Consider the following 22031-nt stretch of genomic DNA (forward strand, 5'->3'; position numbering starts at 1 on the left):
CTTTAACAAATTTGGTTAATGCTTATAGTTTGGGGCAGATATAGGTGGCATAACAAGGAACTCTTGGAAACTACTAACTTAAGGCACTTCCTGATTACTCTATGGCTTTTTATTAACTTTATATTAGTGCTATTTTAATGATGAATTGATCATGTGTCAGCTGTGCCTGTGAGTCATTAGATCCAGCCTGTTTCTCATCTCTACTATCCTTCTTTCCCCTAACCCTCACCCTCATACGCATCCAGTTTAACTTGTTTACCTTAAATATTGTGTCGTTTCTCAAAGGTGGCAGAACTGAGCTCTGATGGTTCCGCAAAGGCACTACTTTACGTCCCTGAGACTTATGTGGAAATCGCTATTGTCTACAGTAACTTTATAAAGAGAGCAGCGCCAGTATTCTGTTTAGCCCAGTATCTTTTTTATTTGGGAAACCACATTGGTTAGTTGGGGAGTAAAAAAGGTAACCAATTGAAAATAATGTTACTTATCCTACAAAATCCCATTTTGAACAGCTCAAAATTATTGTCATTGAATACTTTTTAGCTCCAGGACTCCAGCATCGAGAGTGGGAAGTGAGAGGTGGCGGATGGAGACTTTGAGATAAAATCTAAATGCCTTAGCATCAGCTGCACTTAACCCTATGCCCAACTACACTGTACTTTTTTTCATTTCCTGAAACCTGTCATGATTATGGAGACAAAATATAGTGGTTAGACTGAAGATATATTTAGAATCTAACAGGACTTATTGTTTGGATAGAGAGTGTTAGGGAAAGAGTATGGCTGCAGATGAATTCCAGGATGTGGTTTATGCAGCTGCGTAGGTGATGTTCCCAGTTCATTCAGGAAGGAAGCCCAGAACGAGGAAATGTTTTGGGATTTGGAAGATGACGATTCTATTTGGAGAATATCAAGTTCACCCAAGTGGGACATTCACAGGTGGTTGGGTATATATATCTGAAGCTTAGGAAAAAGAATAAGGCTGGAAGGATTTACCACAAGGCCAGTAGACACCAGTGTCTGGGAATACAGAGATGGCTTCTTGTTCAGGGAGCTCCCAGTCTTCCAGAAGAGACAGAGGGCAAGTGGGAAGGAATGTGTTCAACGGTGGTATCACCTGGGAGCCATAAAAACACCAAAGAAAGGAAACAGGAATATGTATTGTCACCAAGTATTGCCATGAATGAAACCACCCCTGAGAGGTGAGGAGACTCTGAAAGGAAGATCGTGGGACCCTGAATACTACCAACATGTAAGAGTTGAGCAGATGAAGAACAGCCTCCAAGAAGATTTCATCTCAGTGGCTGAAGACAGAAAGAAAACTAGAAGAGTGTGGGAATGTGAAAGCCAAGAGAAGAGACTCTTCAGGAGGGCGTCAAGCAACAGAAAGGTGAAGTGAGATAAGAATAGAGACAAAGGCAAAGTGGAAAATGTTCTCAGTGGACTCATCTAGATGTGGTAGAAGCACTGAGGAGAGTCATCCGAACCAGCCTGCAAGGACAGGGAGGTTTCCTGAAGGAGGTGGCTCCTGGGACAAAGAATGAGTGACAAGAGTTAATTAGATGAAGAAGGAAATTGCAGTAAGGCAGACTCCAGAGGGAGCAGCCTGTTGGAAGGCTGAGAGGTCAGAGAGCATGAAACGTGTGGTTTAGCCTAGCTGAGCGGGGTAACAGAAATCCTTCAAAAACTTGACTCAAGTCACAGCGAGAGAAATTGAGTGGAACATATATGTAATTGAGGTGCTTGTGAATATTTTAAACAGCAATAGGATAAAACAGTAAGCAAGAGAGGTTGATAAGGGACTTGATTAATCGAGTGATGAGAGGAGGGTTGGAAAGAAGCACAGATGGGAGATAGCAGATACGGAAGGAAGGGCATTATTCGGGGGGTTTAACAGTGAAGGAGGTAAATACACAGGTGAGGTGGAGAGTAATGAGAGTGTGCTTTTCACAGTGAAGTCAATTATGGGAGGTCATTTTGCTTCCCCAGCACACATCATGATGCTCAGCATATTGTGGTTGCTCCATAAATACATGTTGAGTGAATTATATCATCCTGAGTCGCTTGAGAAACCCACAAAGAGGTACGCCTGGAAAGCAAGATGGCTTGCCAGTCTGGCTGACACATACTGACTCTCTCCAATTCGCTGAGGTTTGGCAGCCTATCTTTGTCTGCCATTTCTTGTTAGCATTAATGCAATCCATGTGCTTCTCAGTGGTGTCGCAGAATTAGGTGTCATTAGAATAGCTCTGTTCCTTAGTGACATTCATAAGAGCAGCTATTTCTTGAGCAAAGACCAAACTAGTTCTTTCCCTGTGAAGCAGGCAGTCAGTCCACATGTATTGAACAGAGTCTGCCTGCAGCTGAGACAATAGCAACTTATCCTGCCTGTCTGGTCATACTCCTTACACATTTGGACATGGTTCACAGATGCATTATATGGAATGAATCTGGCCCAGAAACAGACTTGTGTTAGCATGTGGGGCATGAAAGAGGCCTCAGTTCTAGTCTTTCTTCTGCCTTCTCTGTGGGATCTTGAGCTTCTGTCTTCTTCTCAGTGCATCAAAGGATGTGAAGCCAAATGATTACCATTACTAGAATGGTAATTACTAGAACTACTAGATTCTCATGTGTGCTAGAAGTCACTGACCAGGGTTTGTATCCACTGGTTTCATCAGTCCAAAGATTGTATCCTCAGTTCTTGACTTCATTATTCACCTTGTTTTATGTAAAAAAAGTAAGAAGGCCAGTTTTTAATAACAGCAGCTTGCATGTATCTAGCACAAATTTGGTCCAGATATTATTTTTAGTATTTTATGAAAAAAGTGAAAGTGAAAGTCACTCAGTCGTGTCTGACTCTTTGCAACCCCATGGACTATACAGTCCATGGAATTCTCCAGGTCAGCATACTGGAGTGGGTAGCTGTTCCCTTTTTGGGGGGATCTTCCCGACCCAGGGAAGATCAAACCCAGGTCTCCCGCATTGCAGGCAGATTCTTTACCAGCTGAGCAACATGTTGACTGACTTAATCCTCACAACAATCCAATGCGGTAGGCATTACTACTCCCCCCACTTTATAGATGGGAAATTAAAGCACAAAGAAGATAAGTTACTCACATAGGTTCACACAGCTTATAAGTGGTGGCATGGACATTCAAATATAGGTGTTCATTTGACTCTACCAAGCTGCCTCTCAGCTAGAATCCAGGTGGTAACTGGGCCAGGGACTCGGGTGTTTCCCTAGTAGGAAGGCTCCTCTGTATCTCTTTTCAGTCTGAAATAGCTGTTCTCTGTCATTTCACTGAGACTCATATTTAAGCCCTGGCCCATGCACACTGTAACTGAGAGACCAGGCAGAGTCTCAGCTCACTCACCTCGGTTGTGGAGATGAGAGTAATGCCTCCTGTCTAGGCTTCTGGAGTTCAAATGACATCAGGTCTAGAAGAATGTGTTAAAAGAAGGAGAAGGCTGTTGGTCATAATTTTAATAATTATTATTACCTGTGCTTATATATTTTTGAAGAATTTGTGAAACGAGTTTCACTGTATTTTAAAGCTTGGATTCCTAAAATAAAGGAAGGAACTTCCTAATTTAGATACCCAGTGCTTAGCTAAGGAGGGGAAATTTTCAAATGAGTTTATCAAAGCTTTCTTGTTTCAAAAGTTTAATCAAAGCAATTTTAATAGCTCCTCCAGAAAGAAAAACTCAAACAGAACTTCAGTTTTGATGACTTTTTCCCTTACCTGAACATCACTACCATTAATAGTGGACACCCCAACTTTATAGACAAGAGCCATGGAGCATCAAGGCCCTGTTTTGAGAGTTAGTTTAGTTGTCTCAAAAGAGGTCAAGTTTACTTTCAGTTCCATATGGGCCTATTTAACTTCATATTTTTACTGTTTTTTGAATTAATCCCCAAGTATGACCAAGAACCGTATATGATAACTGTTGACTCTAAGGGAAATCAGGTTGAAGTCTACAAATATGCTTTCCAGAGGGTGAAGCAGTTTAAAATATCTTGCATATTGCCCTGTTAGTGGGTCACACCTATTGGCTGAATTTATAAAGAAGAGTGAATTTTTTTTTGTAAGGAATGCAAAAGTCATTAACTATAATTGAATTAAGGATATTAGTAAAGTGTCACATTTGGCAGTTGTTTTTTTCCAATTGTTTGCTTTAAATGAAGTATTTAAAAATAGGAATGTTTAGGGGGAAAACCCTATATACCTATAACATCCAGATTGAAAGAAAATGTCACTGATATATTAAGTCCTCTTTATACCTCTGATTATTCGCATAGAGGATACCCACCCTTTCTCCATAAAGGCAACCATGCTTCTAAAGTTGTCATATAGTTATTTACTTGATTGCTTTTTACATCATACTTCTACACACATTTATGTTAATAGACAACATACAGGATTGTTTTGTTTTTTAATTCTAAATACAAACTGTAAGCTGACTTTTTTTTCACCAAACTTTGTGCTGATACATTTATTTCCTCTGCTGTATAGTATTGATATCTTATTTAAAATATAACCCAACTATCCATTCTGTCTTTTCCAAAATTTGATAAATTTTTTTAGTCATTATTTCAAACCTTTGTGTATGTGTCTCATTTTCTCTCTGGCCTGACCTCCTGGGACTCAAATTATATAATTGTTAGGTCTTTTGGTATCATCATGTAGGTCACTGAGGCTCTGTTCATTTTTTAGAAATCTTTCTACCACTTTGTCTGTTCTTCACTTTGAATAATTTTGATGACTCAGTCTTCAAGTTCACTGATTCTGTCATTGCCATTTTGATGTTAAGCCCATCCACTGGGCTTTCTTTTTTGCTGAAATTTTCTACTTGTTCATTCATCAAAAACACATTTTCCTTGACATCCTAGTGCATGTTATGATATTTGCCTTAAAATCATTGTCAGTTAATTTCTACATCTCAGGATGGGCCTCCATTGATATGCTTTTCTCCTCAGAATGGATCACATTTTCCTGTTTCTTCTTTGTCAAATAAGTTTAGATGATATTGTAATTAATTATATTATAGACTGTGGATTTAGTTATGTTCTTTGCAAAGAGTTTGTTTGTTTTAGGAGGCAGTTAACTTGGTTGGAGTCATACTTCACGCTCCATATTTCCTGTGGTGAGGAGTAGCAGAAATCTCTACTGAAGTCATTTTAGTACTATCTGAGTTCTTTGGAGTGTACTCTTGAATACATGGGTCAAGGGTTGGCCTAAGCAGAACTGGGTGCTCCCTTTGTGTGGCTCTCTCCTTTCCACAGTTTCCCAATTTACTTTTAAACTGTTGTAATTGCCATTAAAACTGTTTCCTGGTTCTTAAGCCAGTACAATTATGGATCTTCTGTCTGAGTTTTAGTCATCCCATTTGGCGTGAATTAGGTGTGTCCTGGGACAAAAATAATGCCTTCGGTTTCTTCCCTGTGTTGATCCCTTTCCAGTTTCTGCTTGCTTTCAGTTGTTTTTTAGTCACTTATGTTTTACGTTTTGTCCAGAATTTAGAGTCATCTTCTGTGGGATGGCTGACCTAATAGAGCTACACCTGTATTACTAGAAGCTAGAAGTTGTGATCCTGAATGACTTTTATATGAAATTTCTTATTTTGTAGTTTCCACAGTTTCATGCGGTTCCTTTTCAGAACTGCTGGGTATGCTTCTTCTAGTCTCATTTAAACAGATTGTGCAGCTCTTTGAGGCTCTGCATTTTTGTAGGTGTCTCACTTCTATGTCCCTGCCTCCCATAGTCCTAGGATCATGTCTCCTTACAGTCACATGGAGACAGAAAAGTTATCTCAGACCCTTTATCTATGATCAAAACCCTTTGGGCCTTTTCAGCCTCAGTTCCAGGATACCCATCTGACTTTATTTCTTCACCTTTGGAAACTGGAATTTTTCTCATTATTGTTTTTGGTGCTGCTACCTCTGTTTTTATCCTTGACTAAGTATTTTTAAAAATTGATCTTCAATTTATTCAGCAGTTCCATGTTTGTAGTGGGAAATGGGCACCTGCATTAGCTTAATCCATTTTGTTTTCAGACAATTGTAGTACTTTCTATGTTGTTCTTAGTGGCAAACAAATAGACCATTCCCAGAATACAACTCTAGCTGCTAATTCCTTTACTAATGAGGGAACTGAGTTCAAGAATTGATATATGGAGTTTGGACAGAAGACTTGTAGCTCTTAGAATACCTAAGGGCATAGAAGGAACTAACATTGTTTCAGCATTTACTATGGCCTGAGCTCTGAGCTACTCACATCATTTAATTCTTATAATTCCTTACTTTAGTAGTATTATCTCCACTTTACACACTAGGCAATGGAAACTTCAAAGAGACATAAGTACCTTGTTTTTCAGCCTAAGGAGAATTAGAATTCAAGCTATTTGACTCAAAAATCACATACTTTCCATGGTACTCTGCTGTCTCAACAAATATTTTTGTAAGTATATAGAAGATTAAAAAATTGAGATTTTGCTGTGTTTACCACTGGTCAAGACAAAAGTTTGAGAGCTCGTTAGCACTGTAGAATGTCTAGAGGAGTTTATACATGTGTGTTCGCCAACTTCATTCTTTTCATGGGTGAAATTCATGGGTTATCAGTGAAAATGCTTTCCGTGCTGACTCACACTAATGGAGGTTGTTTGCTAATTCTTTGGAGGGAAGTGAAAAAAAGGAATCGTAGCCTTTTAGACAGCTGGACAGAATTTTAATGATCAAGTCTATATGCGAGAACATAGTTTCTTCAGTTAAACAGCACTGCCATCATAAGATACACAGAACAATTTTAAGAAAAAGAAGCAACAAAAATAGAATGAATGATTATATGAAAACTCTTGAGTTAATATCTATAGTTTTTTGGTCAGTATGTATCATCAAAAACAACATTGTGCTCATTTAAAAAAAAATGTTTACTGTTCTGAGCCAGTGAAAGAAATTTTGTCTTAAAGTGATTTTAATAGAGATTAACTCTACCGTGGAAAAATGTTTATCTTGTTCATCTGTTGCTCACTCACCGAATCATTGGTGTTCTTAATCTCCCTTTGTAAGAAAAATGTTTATGTTGATATCATTTAACATAATTTATCAGCCAGAATGGAGTATGTTTCTATAAATTTATGTGCAGTTAGCTTCCTCTCCTGAAGACCCATCACAATGCTTGCATATTCTATTCTTGACCATAAAAACTTGAGTATTCATTTAACATTGAAGGATATTATTTTTAGAAGTCTGACCACAGTTTATAGCAATGTTAGTTACCTTTCTTTTTATAAACAAGAATGTTTCCTTTGGGATCCTTACTGGATTTAAGTCAGTTTATTGGCTGTACCAAGTCTCTCACTCATCATATCTAATAAGCTTATTAACAATCTTTGGAGTCAGGAGGGCCCCTCTTACGTTTTCTCTTCAATACAAACGTTGATATGTACATTGTGACTTATAGAGGCAGGAACAAATCTTATTTAGATATTGGCTCAGAATCATCACCTGAATACCCTTTGCATTTGGGCTAGGTTTTAATTTCCTGGTTGGGGTTCCTTAGAATGTGTTCTTTTCTTTGACATTTAGTGGTGCTGAAAGAGGAGTTTTCCTTATATAATGTACTTGCTGTAAAGTCCTAGATATAGAGAGTTGCTTGTTAATTTCAGTTTTTACATGAGGAAACTGAGTACTAAAGTCCAGGTTAGTAAGGCAAAGTCAGAGCAAACCAGGCAGCTGACTCCCATCAGATTGCTGTGTGACCCTGAGCAAGTCACTTAAGCTGTCTGTGTCCTCAGTTTCCTTGTCTATATAAAAGGATATTAGAATAGAACCGTCTCCATAGGGCTGTTGTGAGGGTAGATTGAATTAGTGCATGCAAAACTCCTGTATCACTGCCTGGCACATGGTAAGCACCATTCGAGTTTACTTTTTATTGTTACTTTTAACTTCAGCGTAAAATGAATTTCTGCAAGAGAGGAGATGGTTCAGTGGTTCATACTGGTTCTAACACTATCTGAAGCCAAGTTTCCTGGATAATAGAATCCGAGAGCAGCAAGAGAGAGAGGGAAAGAGAAGAGAGGCAGCCAAGTGTCGAAGATGGTACATTCCTTGGCTGGCCACAGCTTCACGAAAGTTGGCCAGTGGTTTGGTCGCATAGGAGAGTTTCCACGTTGGCTGTTCAGTAGCAGTGTGCTCAGCACAGTCAGGCGAGGAGAGGGGAGTGGAGTACATCTTCCATTCTCACAGACTCTGTGCCTTGGTCCCCCATTGCCCCTTTGCCCCCTCTCCCTGCCTCCCCCAGCACACATGCACAAATTCCGAGGAAGCCAGGTTCCAGCCCCTGGTACTGTGCCTCCTCAGAAGCCTCAGAATGAAGCAGGCCTTCTGTCAGTCTAGCCAGTGGTGGGTGGAGCCAGAATGCTGGAGCTGTGATAAGTCCTGCGGGGTTGCACCATGGAGGCTGTGTGGAAGCCCTGCCCTTAGCCAGGAGGAAGTCAAGATGACTGGTGGCATTAGGAGAAGAGGTAAGAGTGGTGGTGATGGGCATCTCTAGTGAGCTAGAGGCAGAGGCCAGGGGCCACCCCCACCATTCACATCTGTGCACCCTCAGTAAGCTGCTATGGCTCCATGTCTTTGATTCTAAATGAGATTTTTTTGAGGATAAGTGATTCATGTAATGTGCCTTTAGTGCATGGCTTAGAGTTGTTGTTATTTAGGCACTAAGTCGTATCCCACTCTTTTGTGACCCCATGGACTGTAGCCCACCAGAATCTTCTGTGCATGGGATTTCCCAGGCAAAATTACTAGTGTGGGTTGTCTTTTCCTTCCCCAGGGGATCTTCCCAACCTAGGGCTGAAACCTGTGTCTTTGGCATTCACAGATTGGTTCTTTACCACTGAGCCACCAGGGAAGCCCTTGGCTCAGAATAGGTGCTCAATACATGACTGATAATATTTTCCTATTCACTCATATTTGAAATAGACATTGGTTTCTCTTAACACTTGTATTTGGCTCTGGAAATGAAATATCTATTTGAACTCAAAGATATAACAGAAATGAACTAGAAAAAAGCTGATATCACTGCAAAGAGGGTAATATTTAATCCTAGAACGTGTCAAAAGAAATGACTGAGAAAGCCTGAGGCAGAGAACAGAGGCCATCAAAGAGGTCAAAGGATTTAGGGAAAAATTATGGGAACTGAGAAATTATTTTCCTGCTAAAACTTGCTTTTGTAATTGTAGATTCATTTTTGTTTTTAGCTAGGGAAAAAGAAAAGAGAACGTGGTTTCCAATTTCTGTTCTGTGGACACAGGGAGTGAGATGTTTTGGCATCACTGTCTCCAATCTTGATACCTCAAGGGAGAAAAGCAGTCAGTGTTAGGCCAGATATTTATCCAAGGCTTACTATGATGTCACTGGAGTTTGAGTTTAGTACTTGAAAACACATTTATGATTTTTGCATTGCAGGGAGCATCAAATCATTTTGTACAAATCCTTGCTGTGTAAAATGTTTGGCGGGGGGGATTATGTAGTATGGATCTGCCAATTAATTTCATCAAAATGAAAACTCTTGGTATGAAACCAAGAAAGAAGGATGAATAAATGGGAAACTTCTGGGCTCTGGAGGCTTCAAGACCAGAGTAGATATGAAGCTCAAAAGGAGGATAGCGTTTGGGAAATAAACTTCCATCTCTGGGGACCATGTAAGTAATAGCAAGTCTGTCCTGTTTGCATTTTACAGAGGAGAACCCATGGAGGCTGTTAGTTGCCCAGATTACACTGATAATAAGGGAAGACTGAATTTAGGTCATCTGACCTATTCCCTACACCACTGACATTTAATTATCTGTTCAAGGTTCAAAAAACCCTCCAGTGATATTTGTGTAACCGATGTTCTCAAAAAAATTCAAAGATCTAAGTAAACATTGAGTTGGGGTTTTTTTCCGATGTTATTTTCTCAAAGTATATAAATTGGAATGTAAAATATGATAATACCATTTAGTTTATTCAAAGTCAGCTAAACTCAAAAAAATTTTATCCAAGGCTTACTGTGTCACCAGAGATTGAGTTTAGTACTTGAAAACACGTTTATGATTTTTGCATTTCAGGGAGCATCAAATCATTTTGTACAAATCTTTGCTGTATAATATGTTTGGGGAGGTTATGCTGCTGCTAAGTCACTTCAGTCATGTCCAACTCTGTGCGACCCCATAGACAGCAGCCCACCAGGCTCCCTCGTCCCTGGGATTCTCCAGGCAAGAACACTGGAGTGGGGTGCCATTTCCTTCTCCAGATTATGGACCTTCCCAATCAATGGGGACCTATCAATTAATTTTATCAAAATGAAAAATGGGAAAACAAGAAATCCCCATGACTCCATTTGGTTTTAAATGATCTAATTATAATTCACTTCATATTCATCTGTTGTGATTTTTGATTTAGAAATCCACTGCATTTATTTTCCTTGGTAAGCAAACATCACATATTGAAAAAAAAAATGGGGACAACTTTCTAAATTAGAAAGAGAAGCAGGAAGTAAATCACCATCATCTTCACAAAACAGAAGTTGAGATTTATTTTTATTATTACTATGCCTTTTTTCATTGTTTTATTCTAAGAGTGTGCAAAGTAAGGAGTACAAGTGTCCATCCATCCTGCCATTCCCCAGTTCCACTTCTGGCTGGTTAAGGAGCTAGACTTTGGAGTCAGACCAAGCAAGTTAAAGTCCAACTCTATCACTTCCAGCCAGGTGCCCCTGGACAAGCTGCCCATTTCTCATCTTAAAAATGGGAGTGACAATGGGACTCGGTTCCTAAGGTTGTTGTGAGGAGTCACCGAGGGCATACAATTCATCTTTTTGTATAGTGCCTGGCATGTAGTACATATTCAGCCAATATTAGCTAATGTTAATATTTATTTTAACATTAATAGTTGTAGTTAATATTATTATTCTTGTAGTTTAGCTAAGGCAATATTTATGCACGAATCTGGTAAGGAAAATATCTGTTCTCTTTGATGTTCTGCTTCCTGATCATGTTGAAAATTAAAGATCAGAAAACTCTAAATTTCTCTGATTTCACCATTAGATAAGTGTAGGTAATTATAATTAAATGTTCCCTGCAAAGATGTTTAATTCTAGTATTTAAAACCAGAAAAAAAAAAAAAAAAAGCAAAACCATTTACTTCCCGGATACAGACGCAAATAGAAATAAAACACAGCTGCTGTTATCACTCTAAGGGCTCCATCTCTACTTGGTACCAAAAGAGATAATGATCTTGCAGTATGTTTATAAGGAGGTAACAAAATAAATCACATTATCTCAAGTGTACACATTGAAGGCTTTATCCTGTTGCTGGTTAACATAGGCTATAACTATAACAACTGCTCACCCACCATTATAGATTATTTCAGATGAAAGAAAATATGGGATAATAAATTATGATTTGACAGCATAGGAGTGTCAGTGGCCTTGCAGCTTGATATTAAAGAATAAAACCAGCAGTACAATTGTTGGACAAAAACTCAACACAAAGCAGCCATGCACTCAAGTGAAGGCAGTGATGGACAGATAGTTTGGTTCTTTTTCCAGTATTAAATGGTGAGATCTTCAAAAAAGCCTGAACAAACCTACAAAGCCTTTGGGTCAGCTGCATTTCCATGGAACCTTGTAAAATATTACAAACCATAAAAATAAAGACTAAGATGAAGTCGAGGAGAGTATCAGGCTATGTTGTTTCCAGAATTGTAAGGACAGTGGAGCTAATGGGATCCCTTAGAGGGGTGGTGATTCAAGCAGAAAGTATCTATTGTTACAGAAGTTCAGCTTATATAAGTGACTAATTTATAGACATTCAAGCCCATAAAATAAAATTAATAATTACAAACTTCTATAACTAAGTCCATAAGATTTCAGAGCCAGAAAAAATCTGTTTTGTAAATTCAACACTGACACGACTGAAATAAGGTTAGATAGATTATTTAACTAAATAATCAAAATTTTGAATGCAAATTATTCAGGCTAGTCATAAGTACCAGGTAGGATCATTGTGGGTACTAAATAACATAACTGTGCTAAAATGGTGCTGCGGGCATAGTAAATACTTGAGGATAAAAGGTAAGAGGACTCCTTTCTGTTTCTTTTCTCACTCTTAAGCTTTTCACAGATTTATATCCGTTTTTCTTCCTTACCTGAAACATGATATGTTTTGTTAGACTGATCCAGTAACTCTGTACTATTTATCCCAATTAGCTTGCAATGTGTAAATTATTCTCTGTGTATCTTAAATTCAACATGCATTTTTAACAGCATTAACACATTAACATTTTAACATTAACATTTATTCTTTTAATATTAACACTGTCCAAAAGGAAAGTCATTTGAAGCAACCCTTATTTTCCTTTGCTGTGCTGAGAAAGTTAACTAAGTTACCCATTAGACTGTTTAATCAATGGAAAATACCTAAAGTCTTGACAGATTCACAAGTAGCAATGATATGATGTAATTTCTTACTTGTTTTTCCTTGTTTCATTTCCTCTTAAGTTTTTCATTACCTTGTATTTTAAATAAAGCAAACCCTGGCTCATTGTTGGCATTTAATAGGTGCCTGTTGAATTGAGAGGGAAGGAATTAAATGTTTTAATTATGACCAGAGGCACTGACTTCTCATATTCATATGAAAAACTACTTCAGTTAATTTCTTGGGATGGGAGAAGGGTTAAATGGATTACATTATAAGGGAGACTGAACAATTTATAGCATCTTTTATTTACACTTAAGGTTTTATTGTTAAAGGAATCCTGGAGATGAAATGGCTCAACCTCTTTAATTTATAGAGAAGGAAACCAAGGTCCTGAATTTAAATGGCTGAAGGATGCAAGAGGAATTCATTTATTTTTCTTTACATTTGAGTCAGCTTCTAAAGGGACTTGCTCAAGGGCACTGATTTTCTAAAACTTCCATCTATTTTAGGGGCACTTACGCATCTACAAAAAAATATACAAAAGATAAAGACTATGGTTAAGAACATCAGCTTTTGGGTCAGAGAGACCTGGTTTCAAATTCCTTCTCCATCTCTTACTGGTTATATGACCTTGGACAGATTGTCCTAAGTAATCATCAAATTATGCAATCTCTCCATGCTTCTCCATATTTCCTTGTCAATAAAGAAAGAATGACAAACCCTTGTCCTCTTCAAAGTGGAAATAACAAACCTTCATAGATTTATTATTGATGATAAATATGATAAGGTATATAAAAGATTATCACCAAGCCAGGTGATGGTAAGTAATCAGTATACATCAACTATTATTATAACATGAATTAGAAGTGGGAAAGTTGAAGGGAAGTGATAGAGACAAAGATAGTCCTGAATTTTGTTAGCAGTGGGCCACTAGTGGGCTCCAGGCTTCTTACAGCCAACATGGAGGAGCAGACTTAGACATATTGAGTCTGTTTATCTGGTCAAATCAGAACCTCCCTCCTCTACTCCTTTCTTTGTATTTTTATACAATTTCTCTTTCTACCAAACATATCAGTATAGGCTTTAGAGACTTGCTGAGTAACAGTAAGGGCTCCCCTAGTCTGCCCAAGACTCTATCTTAGCATTTTTCACAAAGCCTTCCTCTGCTCCCCACCCCACACTTCTTAATAGCTCCTGAAGGAGAGAATCCACCTAAGTGTCTTCCACTTAGCCTATGCCATTCTCAGGAAGGCCAAGACTGTGGGGGAGGCCAGGGATGGATTTGAGGCCATGTAACTTATTTCTCTCATCTGCTTTAGAAACTCCTTCCTCCCAGGAACCAGCCTTGTTCATCTTTACATATTCACTCACTCCATCTCACAGTGAGTAGGTGGTGACCAGTCTTATTCATCTTTACATATTCACTCCATGTCACGATGAGTAAGTGGTGGATACTCAGTAAATGTTTGTGATTTGCAGTAATAAATGCACATATGTGGAGGAGTTACTGGTATGGAAGCCCTCCTATTTTTGAGTGTGGTCTGGAGAGATTTATTACAACCAATATGGATTTTTCACCCAACTCCAACAACAGCACTCACAGCTGAAATCTCAGGATTTTAAATGAAAAATAAAATCTCTATGAACTCTTCTTCCCTGGGTACTGATGTGCAATGACCTGTGTTATTAAATGTCAGAATGAAATAGAACCAGTTTTCTTAAAAAGAGAGAAGTGTAATTCTTGCATTTCTGGTATCTTTCAGAAAAGGTACACTAATTGGTTACCTTCCAGGACACGTATATCACTGTAACTCACGTAACTGCTGCTGCTGCTGCTAAGTCGCTTCAGTCGTACAGTCCAACTCTGTGCGACCCCAGAGACAGCAGCCCACCAGGCTCCCCTGTCCCTGGGATTCTCCAGGCAAGAACACTGGAGTGGGTTGCCATTTCCTTCTCCAATGCATGAAAGTGAAAAGTGAAAGTGAAGTTGCTCAGTCGTGTCCGACTCCTAGCAACTCCATGGACTGCAGCCTACCAAGCTCCTCCGTCCATGGGATTTTCCAGGCAAGAGTACTGGAGTGGGGTGCCATTGCCTTCTCCAACTCACGTAAAGTCAGGGCCAAACCTCATATCTTAAAAAAATAGAAGACACTCTGCTTGGGATGACTCTTTGTGACTCCATGGACTGTAGACCTAGAGGCTCCTCTGTCCATGAAATTCTCCAGGCAAGAATAGTGGAGTGGCTTGCCATTCTTTTCTCCAGGGGATCTTCCTGACCCAGGGATCAAACCTGGGTCTCCTGCATTGCAGGCAAATTCTTTACTGTCTGAGCCACCCTAGAAGCCCTCTATCACCTATAGGGGAAATGTATTGATAGAAAGGTTATACTACATAAAAATACTTTTAAAATCTGTATATTGACATTATTGTAAAATACCCTAAATTTTCTGTAGAAAATATTTAAAGTTAGTTATTTTGATGATATTCTTTCATGTTTTTGTTAGAGTCAAGAATCAATTCCTTTTCACTGAGAAAACGATTTCCAAATCCATCTATCTTGAGTCTCTCCTTACTAACCACATTTAATAAAATTGGATGAAAGATAATACTGGCACTTATTCAATGTGGTGTTTCTTTTTCTTGCTTGCTTACTTACTTGGTATACAATATAGTATCTCACTCCAATTTAAATTACAAGCTAGGAATACTTTAAATGTTAAACTGGAAAATAAATTTAAAGGTTGTTTGAGGTAATTGGGGCTTACATAGAGCTAGTGGACTTGTTTCCATATGCTATATGTAAGCCTGGATTCAAATACTAGAATAGGGCTTAGGGTTTTTTTGTTTGTTTGTTTTAAATAAATTTCTATTGGAGTATAGTTGATTTACAATGATGTGTTAGTTTTTGCTGTATAGCAAAGTGAATCAGTTATACATATACATATATCCACTCTTATTTTCAGATTCAGTCCCCATATAGGTCATTACAGAGTATTGAGTAGAGTTCCCTGTGCTATACCGTAGGTCGTTATTAATTATCTATTTTATGTATCGTAGTGTGTATATGTCAATCCCAATCTCCCAATTTATCCCTCCCTGTCCCCTTTCTCCCTTGGTAACAATAAGTTTTTCTGTATCTGTGGCTGTATTTCTGTTTTGTAAATATGTTCATTTGTGCCATTTTTTTAGATTCCACATATAAGGAATGTCATATGATATTTGCCTTTTTCTGTCTGACTTACTTCACTCAGTATGACAATCTCTAGGTCCATCCATTTCGCTACAAACAGCATTATTTCATTCTCTTTTAAAATTTGACCACAATAGTAAGTCTGGTAACTCTTTTCTTCTTTCCCAGCCCCTTTGCTTTTACTCTGTCTCAAGCCAACATGTCACTGAAAAATGAGCCAAGAGTAAATACCTCTGCACTGCAGAAAATCGCTGCTGACATGAGTAATTTGATAGAAAATCTGGATACGCGAGAGCTCCACTTTGAGGGAGAGGAGGTGGACTGCGATGTGTCTCCCAGCGATCCCAGGACACAGGAAGGTAAAGACTGATGATCTGAGTGAGTAGAAAGTTTATCATGGTTTCTTGGCAGAACACAGATTTGAAATAACGAGCAAGTGATTGATCATCCTTGCTCATGTCACAGCACTGAGCTGAGTTTCACTACTGTTTTCTTGTTGTAGCACATTATGATTCTTAAAAAAGATGCCGGTAACAGGCAAGTGATGCCTAGTATCATTGTATTCTTATGACAATTTTATTTACTTTTTTATTTTTTAGTGTATATCCCTTTCTCTGCTGTTTATAAGACTCAAGGATTTAAGGAGCCTAATATACAGACGTATCTCTCCGGCTGCCCAATAAAAGTTCAAGTTCTGGAAGTGGAGCGCTTTACATCTACAAAACGGGTCAGAGCGTATATGGACTCAACTTGTATTCATCAATATTTATGACTTAACACACTGACTTTCATTTTCCTTCCTTCTGGCTATGACTATGTCTTTAACTTTCAGTTTGTGTTTATGTTTATGACTTCTGAGTCCTCTTCACCTCAGATTTTTGCATCCTTCTCGTTTAGCCTTTATTCTTGTATGCCTCTTCCCCCATTCTGGAAAAAAAATTTTTTTAAGGTAATTAAGACAGTTTACAACTATAATACACTGCAAAGTGCCTTTCCTACTCTTCCTGTCTCCCCAGTTTTCTGTTCAGTGTGGACTCGGGGGGCATTGCTATTCCACCTAGAATGCCAGTTATAAACCAAGGAAAAGTTTAGCTTTCTTAATACTTGTTCAGTAAGAAAATAATAATGCTACCTGACTCTCAAAAGGAAAACATCTGGGAGGCTGCACGGTCAGTGCCTTTGCCCAGAAGTGGTGCTGAGAGATTTCTTTGCACGTACTCTGCCACTCTGGCTTGTTCCTTACACCACCCCTTAAGCTTCATTCATGTGCTTTCTCTTTAAGCTTTGGAAAGGCATTGGGAGTAGAATGTTTTCAACAAGGAAACCTGAACCTCTTGAAGAGGACTGGGCTAGGAGATGCTGTTAGGGTAGTTGTGTTTGCTGTATTCCTGACTGGGTTGCACACTTGTTAGGTCTGAGCGTAGAGAACATTGCTGCAGGCTGGTGGCCTTTGTCCCTTCCGGCTAAGCTCTGACTGGCAGAATAAAGCTGTCATTGACTTCTGCCTCTGGGGAAGTGGGGAATAACCTTTCTGCCTGGGGCAGACTCTGGAGGGTGGCCTGTGCTGCCTGCGTTTTGGTGGTTTTGCCTGTTGCTCTGACCTGAGCTTTTCCTGGTAGCTCAGACGGTAAAGAGTCTCCTTGCAATGCGGGAGACCCAGGTTCAAGCCCTGGGTCGGGAAGATCCTTTGGAGAAGGAAATGGCAACTCACTCCAGTATTCTTGCCTGGACAATCCCATGGATAGAAGCACCTGGCAGGCAACAGTCCGTGGGGTCACAAAGAGTCAGATACAACTGAGTGACTTCACTTTCACTTTCTGTCCTGACCTACCTGTGCGTATCCTAACCTCTAGTTTACAGCCACCTCGGTGTCCAGCTTTCCTTCAGCATCTTCCTATGAGCTGGGTCCTTATCTTTGATACACCACTGAACACAGCCTACCAAGAAATGTCTCTAAGATGATTTGCCTTATATCACCTACCAGCATTTAGATTGAGAGGTGATAACTTGTGGAGGTTAAATGCACAGATTACAGAGCCAAACCATGTGGTTTAATTCCTGTCTTTGTATTGTGACCCCCAGCCAGTTACTTAACATCTCTGTGTTTGAGTTTCCTCCTCTGAATAATGGGTATAATAGTACATATTTTATAGGTTTGTTATGAGGATTTAATAATAATAATAATAAATGGTATTGTATAATGTGGACTTCCCTGGTGACTCAGATGGTAAAGAATTGGCCTGCAATGCAGGAAATGTGTTCAATCCCTGGGTTGGGAAGATCCCTTGGAGAAAGGAGTGGCTATTTAATAATAATAATAATATATGGTATTGTATAATACCAGAATATAATATATTGTATTATACAAGTATATACTATATAATACTGTGTATTATTATTACTACGTATATCCTAACATTATTCATGAAGATAAATATTCAAGCCACCAAACCAGGACTTCTCTTTGCTCATACTTTTCTGTTAGTAAAATAAGTTTAGTTCTATTCTTTTTTTATATATATTAAAATTTTTATTTTGGATCCTAATTTTTAAGTATAATTGATTTCCAATATTATATTAATTTCACACTTCAGTTCAGTCACTCAGTCGTGTCCAACTCTTTGTGACCCCATGGACTGCAGCATGCCAGGCTTCCCTGTCCTTCACCAGCTCCCGGAAATTGCTCAAATTCATGTCCATCGCATTGGTGATGCCATCTACCCATTTTATCTGCTGTCATCCCCTCTCCTCCTGCCTTCAATCTTTCCCCCATCAGGGTCTTTTCCAGTGAGTCAGTTCTTCACATCAGGTGGCCAAAGTTTTGGAGTTTCAGCTTCAGCACCAGTCCTTCCAATGAATATGCAGAACTGACTTCCTTTGGGATTGACTGGTTTGATCTCCTTGAAGTCCAAGAGACTCTCAAGAGTTAATTGATTTCATATTTTGTTTTAAATCTTGGTCTGTGTAGGAAAAGCTAAGGATCCTCCTTGTCCTACTTAGTGTTTAGTTTACTAGGAAATATGAACTGACTCCGTGTAGTTTGAATGTCATTCCAGGTAAATAAAAATAACACCTTTCTATGACTGAATCTGTTCTGTGTGCCAGCTCATGGTAGGCGCTTCTCTGTTCACTCTCATGACAGCCCCCTAAGGACAGACACTACTACCCACCCTCCCCAGCAGGAGGTCTCCCACGTGTCCCTCCTGTTCCTCCTCCTTCCCTTTGCTCCGCCTCTCGAGACTCCCCTGCCCTTGTCCTCTGGCAGGGCTCCGGCTATGGATAGCCCAGACCCAGTTCACTCTGGGTTGGATGCATCCCTTGACCAAGGCACCTCCCCCCTACCCAAGGTAGCCTTTTTAAGTGGCCCTCTCCTTCCTGCTCCAGCACCTGGTCCTACCCTTTGTCCCTTCAGAATGAAGTGTGCCCTCCTGAGTCCTAGGTTACTGTCCAGATTTCCCTCCTCTTATCACACCTTCATGGGCAGTCCCTTTATTACAACTTCTCACACTGTTCCAATTCCAAAGCATTCCAGTAATTCTGCTGAGATATTATCTGACCGAAGTGATGCTTGGTTAAGGCTTCATAGCTAGTACAGCTGCACCAGGCAATTTCAGACCTTTAGATGCTTCAAAAAGGATGGGACAGGCTGTTGCCATTGCCCCACACTGTCTTAGAATTGCTAAGAATTGTCCAGAATTCTCGCTTCTTGACATTTGTAATGTTTTTAAGTATTCAGTTTTGTTAGATTGGGAAATGTAATCCTAGAATATGTGGCAGCTTGCATAAATTGTATAATTGTTCTCATTTATTTGACTCATCTTAAATTGAGCATTTTTCACTCAAATGCAGAGTTTCTGGTCACTCTGAGTTCTCCTGCATCCTTCTTTGTGAAACACGATGCGGCATGATGCCTATAATGTTGGTCAAGGTGAAAGGCAGCATATAATATTAGACCCCAGAACTAGGTCCTTTTGACTTCTGGCTATAGTCATCGTCATGGAGCCCAACTGGAGGCAAAGCAGGAAATAGAATTGAATGTTTGCAGTGATATGTTTGGATTCTAGACCTAAAAGCACAAGTTACATTGATTCTGGGCTCATTTTTTTTTAATTAATTAATTTTTTGGCCACACAGTAGGGCAGTGGGATCTTAGTTCCCTAGCCAGGAGTCAAATTTGCTCCCCATGCATTAGAAGCACAAAGTCTTAACCACTGGAGCACCAGGGAAGTCCCCTCAGGCTCATTTTTTAATACTACAGTTATACAGAGTGGTCATGCTTTAGAAGTTTGCAGAATATACCAAACATTGGCGATGAATAGCACCAGGCCTGGTCGCCCATCGGGTTACTGATACCAAAGCCTGGATAAACTAGCAAAGGAGGAGACATTTACTGTTTTTTGCCCCAGCACCTGTCAACACGTATGGGGCCTGGATCTCCCAGGAGGGGCCAGTGTCCTCTAGGTGGTCCAGTGTCCATCACCCTCCCCTACTCCCCACACACCATGGGAACTGTCAAGATCTTCTGTGCTTTATAAATCTCTCTCCATCTGCTGACACTTTTTGCTTTATCAAAACTTTAATCCCTCAGGTCTGTTAGTGCTTCCGATTGAATCACTAGTCACCAAGATATATTTGCATTTTAAGAAGAAATATTTTTAAAATATTAAGTGGAAATTCATCCTAGTTAAGTAGTTGGGGAAATATTTTGTGTGTAGGAAGATCATTTGTCCTTTTCCTTCTAATCATCCTGTACCTTCCTAGTCACTGGTGTAGCTAAAGGACAGAGAGCTATTGTAGACCAGGATGGACCTCTCAAGGCATTTCAGAAGGAGAGGGCATTGGTGTCATTTGTGAAGAGCAAAACTGCACTAAGATTGTGCTCCACAATGGAACTCATTTCCTTCAGCTTCACTCTCACCCCCTGCATTGTCTGTTCACTGCTTGGACAATCTCGTGATGGCTAATTAGGGTTTTCATTCATTGTCTCTTTTACCTGGCTTCTTGTTTCAGAAGTATGTCTGTGTGTCTTTGTATTTAGAACAATAAGATTTGTGGAGGTTTGCCTTTGATATAAGTCAGAGTTTGTCTTGCATATATCATAAGATGAATAGTTAAGAGAATATTACTTCTGTAATCAGTCATTTTTAAAAAACATTTTGCTTCCTTACTTACACAAAATAAGCAAGCTGGATTTAAAGATACTTCCACATTACTTTTTAATTAGCTATTGTACACAGAGAGATGTTGTTGTTATCTAAAATATCAACCATTTTTATTTACCGCTATAGGTACCAAGCATCAATCTTTACACTATTGAATTAACACATGGGGAATTTACATGGCAAGTGAAGAGGAAGTTCAAGCACTTTCAAGAATTTCACAGAGAACTGCTCAAGTACAAAGCCTTTATCCGAATTCCCATTCCCACCAGAAGGTAACCCAGAATTGACTATAACGTTATCCCAGTATATGGGTTGGATAGAAAGAATATTTCGGTTCATATTATTGGTTAACTAGTCCATTGTTGCTAGATATTTCTTTTTATTAAATAGACTCTTCTAAAAATAAACCATCTCATGAAAAATACTATGAGAGTCATGGTTCAAAGATTAATAAATATTTACATTGCGTGTGTGTGTGTGCATTTTAGACACACGTTTAGAAGACAAAATGTCAAAGAAGAGCCTCGAGAGATGCCAGCTTTGCCCCGCACATCTGAAAACATGATCCAACAAGAAGAACAGTTCTTCAGTAGAAGGGTAAGTCCCTTCGCTCTTCTGTTGTTCTGAGCAAACTGCCGCACTGTAGAAAGATGGCGTTGACTGACGGTTGAGGTGGGCCTTGATGCAACTTCTCTTACCCACTGATCCATCACCTAGGCTGGTTTACCTCTCGGGAACTAATTAGGGAAGGCTTCTTCCCCAAGCCACTCTGGCCCTGGGGAGCTTGCATTCCCCCAAGGAGGAAGAGGGTTCTGAGGGAGCTGCACTCCCTACAGGAAACTTTTGGGTTTCATTGTGAGTCAAGATTGAGCTCATAGTTGAGGGCTTTGAGATCTACTCTTTTAAAATCATCTATTTCCATATATTTGCTTCAGAATCTATAGTGGCTTATCCTAAATATATGTAAAATCTCATTCCAAGACCATAGATGGAGCAGTGAGGGTCTGGGAAGAGTAGGACAGAGTACAGACACCTCGGGACAGGGGACACTTCTGCCCACTCGGTTTCAGTGATATGGTGCTGCCTAGGGCAGAAGAGTAATTTGTTTCTAAATTTAATTAACAATTAAGTGTCAGTGTTGGGGGCTTCCCTGGTGGCTCGGTCATAAGGAATATTCCTGCTAACGCAGGAAACATGGGTTCAATCCCTGATCTGGGAAG

The 22031-nt window shown here is 39.4% G+C and overlaps 1 protein-coding gene across 10 annotated transcripts in view; it reads left to right on the forward strand.

Moving 5' to 3' along the window:
• Positions 1 to 22031, forward strand: part of PLD1 (phospholipase D1) — a 274854-nt gene that overhangs the window by 77321 nt on the left and 175502 nt on the right. For 6 of the 10 annotated variants that reach the window (XM_027541243.1, XM_027541253.1, XM_027541220.1 and 3 more), the window contains exons 2-5: positions 15818 to 16008; positions 16249 to 16376; positions 20938 to 21083; positions 21300 to 21408. In XM_027541243.1, coding sequence (XP_027397044.1) covers positions 15849 to 16008; positions 16249 to 16376; positions 20938 to 21083; positions 21300 to 21408 — 543 coding nt within the window. In that variant the 5' untranslated portion in view covers positions 15818 to 15848. Of the gene's footprint in view, positions 1 to 8427; positions 8523 to 15817; positions 16028 to 16248; positions 16377 to 20937; positions 21084 to 21299; positions 21409 to 22031 lie in introns of those variants that run through there. The other 4 variants (XM_027541195.1, XM_027541226.1, XM_027541186.1 and 1 more) reach the window with 3 other exon arrangements.

Source organism: Bos indicus x Bos taurus, chromosome 1 (assembly GCF_003369695.1).
Source record: "Bos indicus x Bos taurus breed Angus x Brahman F1 hybrid chromosome 1, Bos_hybrid_MaternalHap_v2.0, whole genome shotgun sequence".
NCBI lineage: Eukaryota > Metazoa > Chordata > Mammalia > Artiodactyla > Bovidae > Bos > Bos indicus x Bos taurus.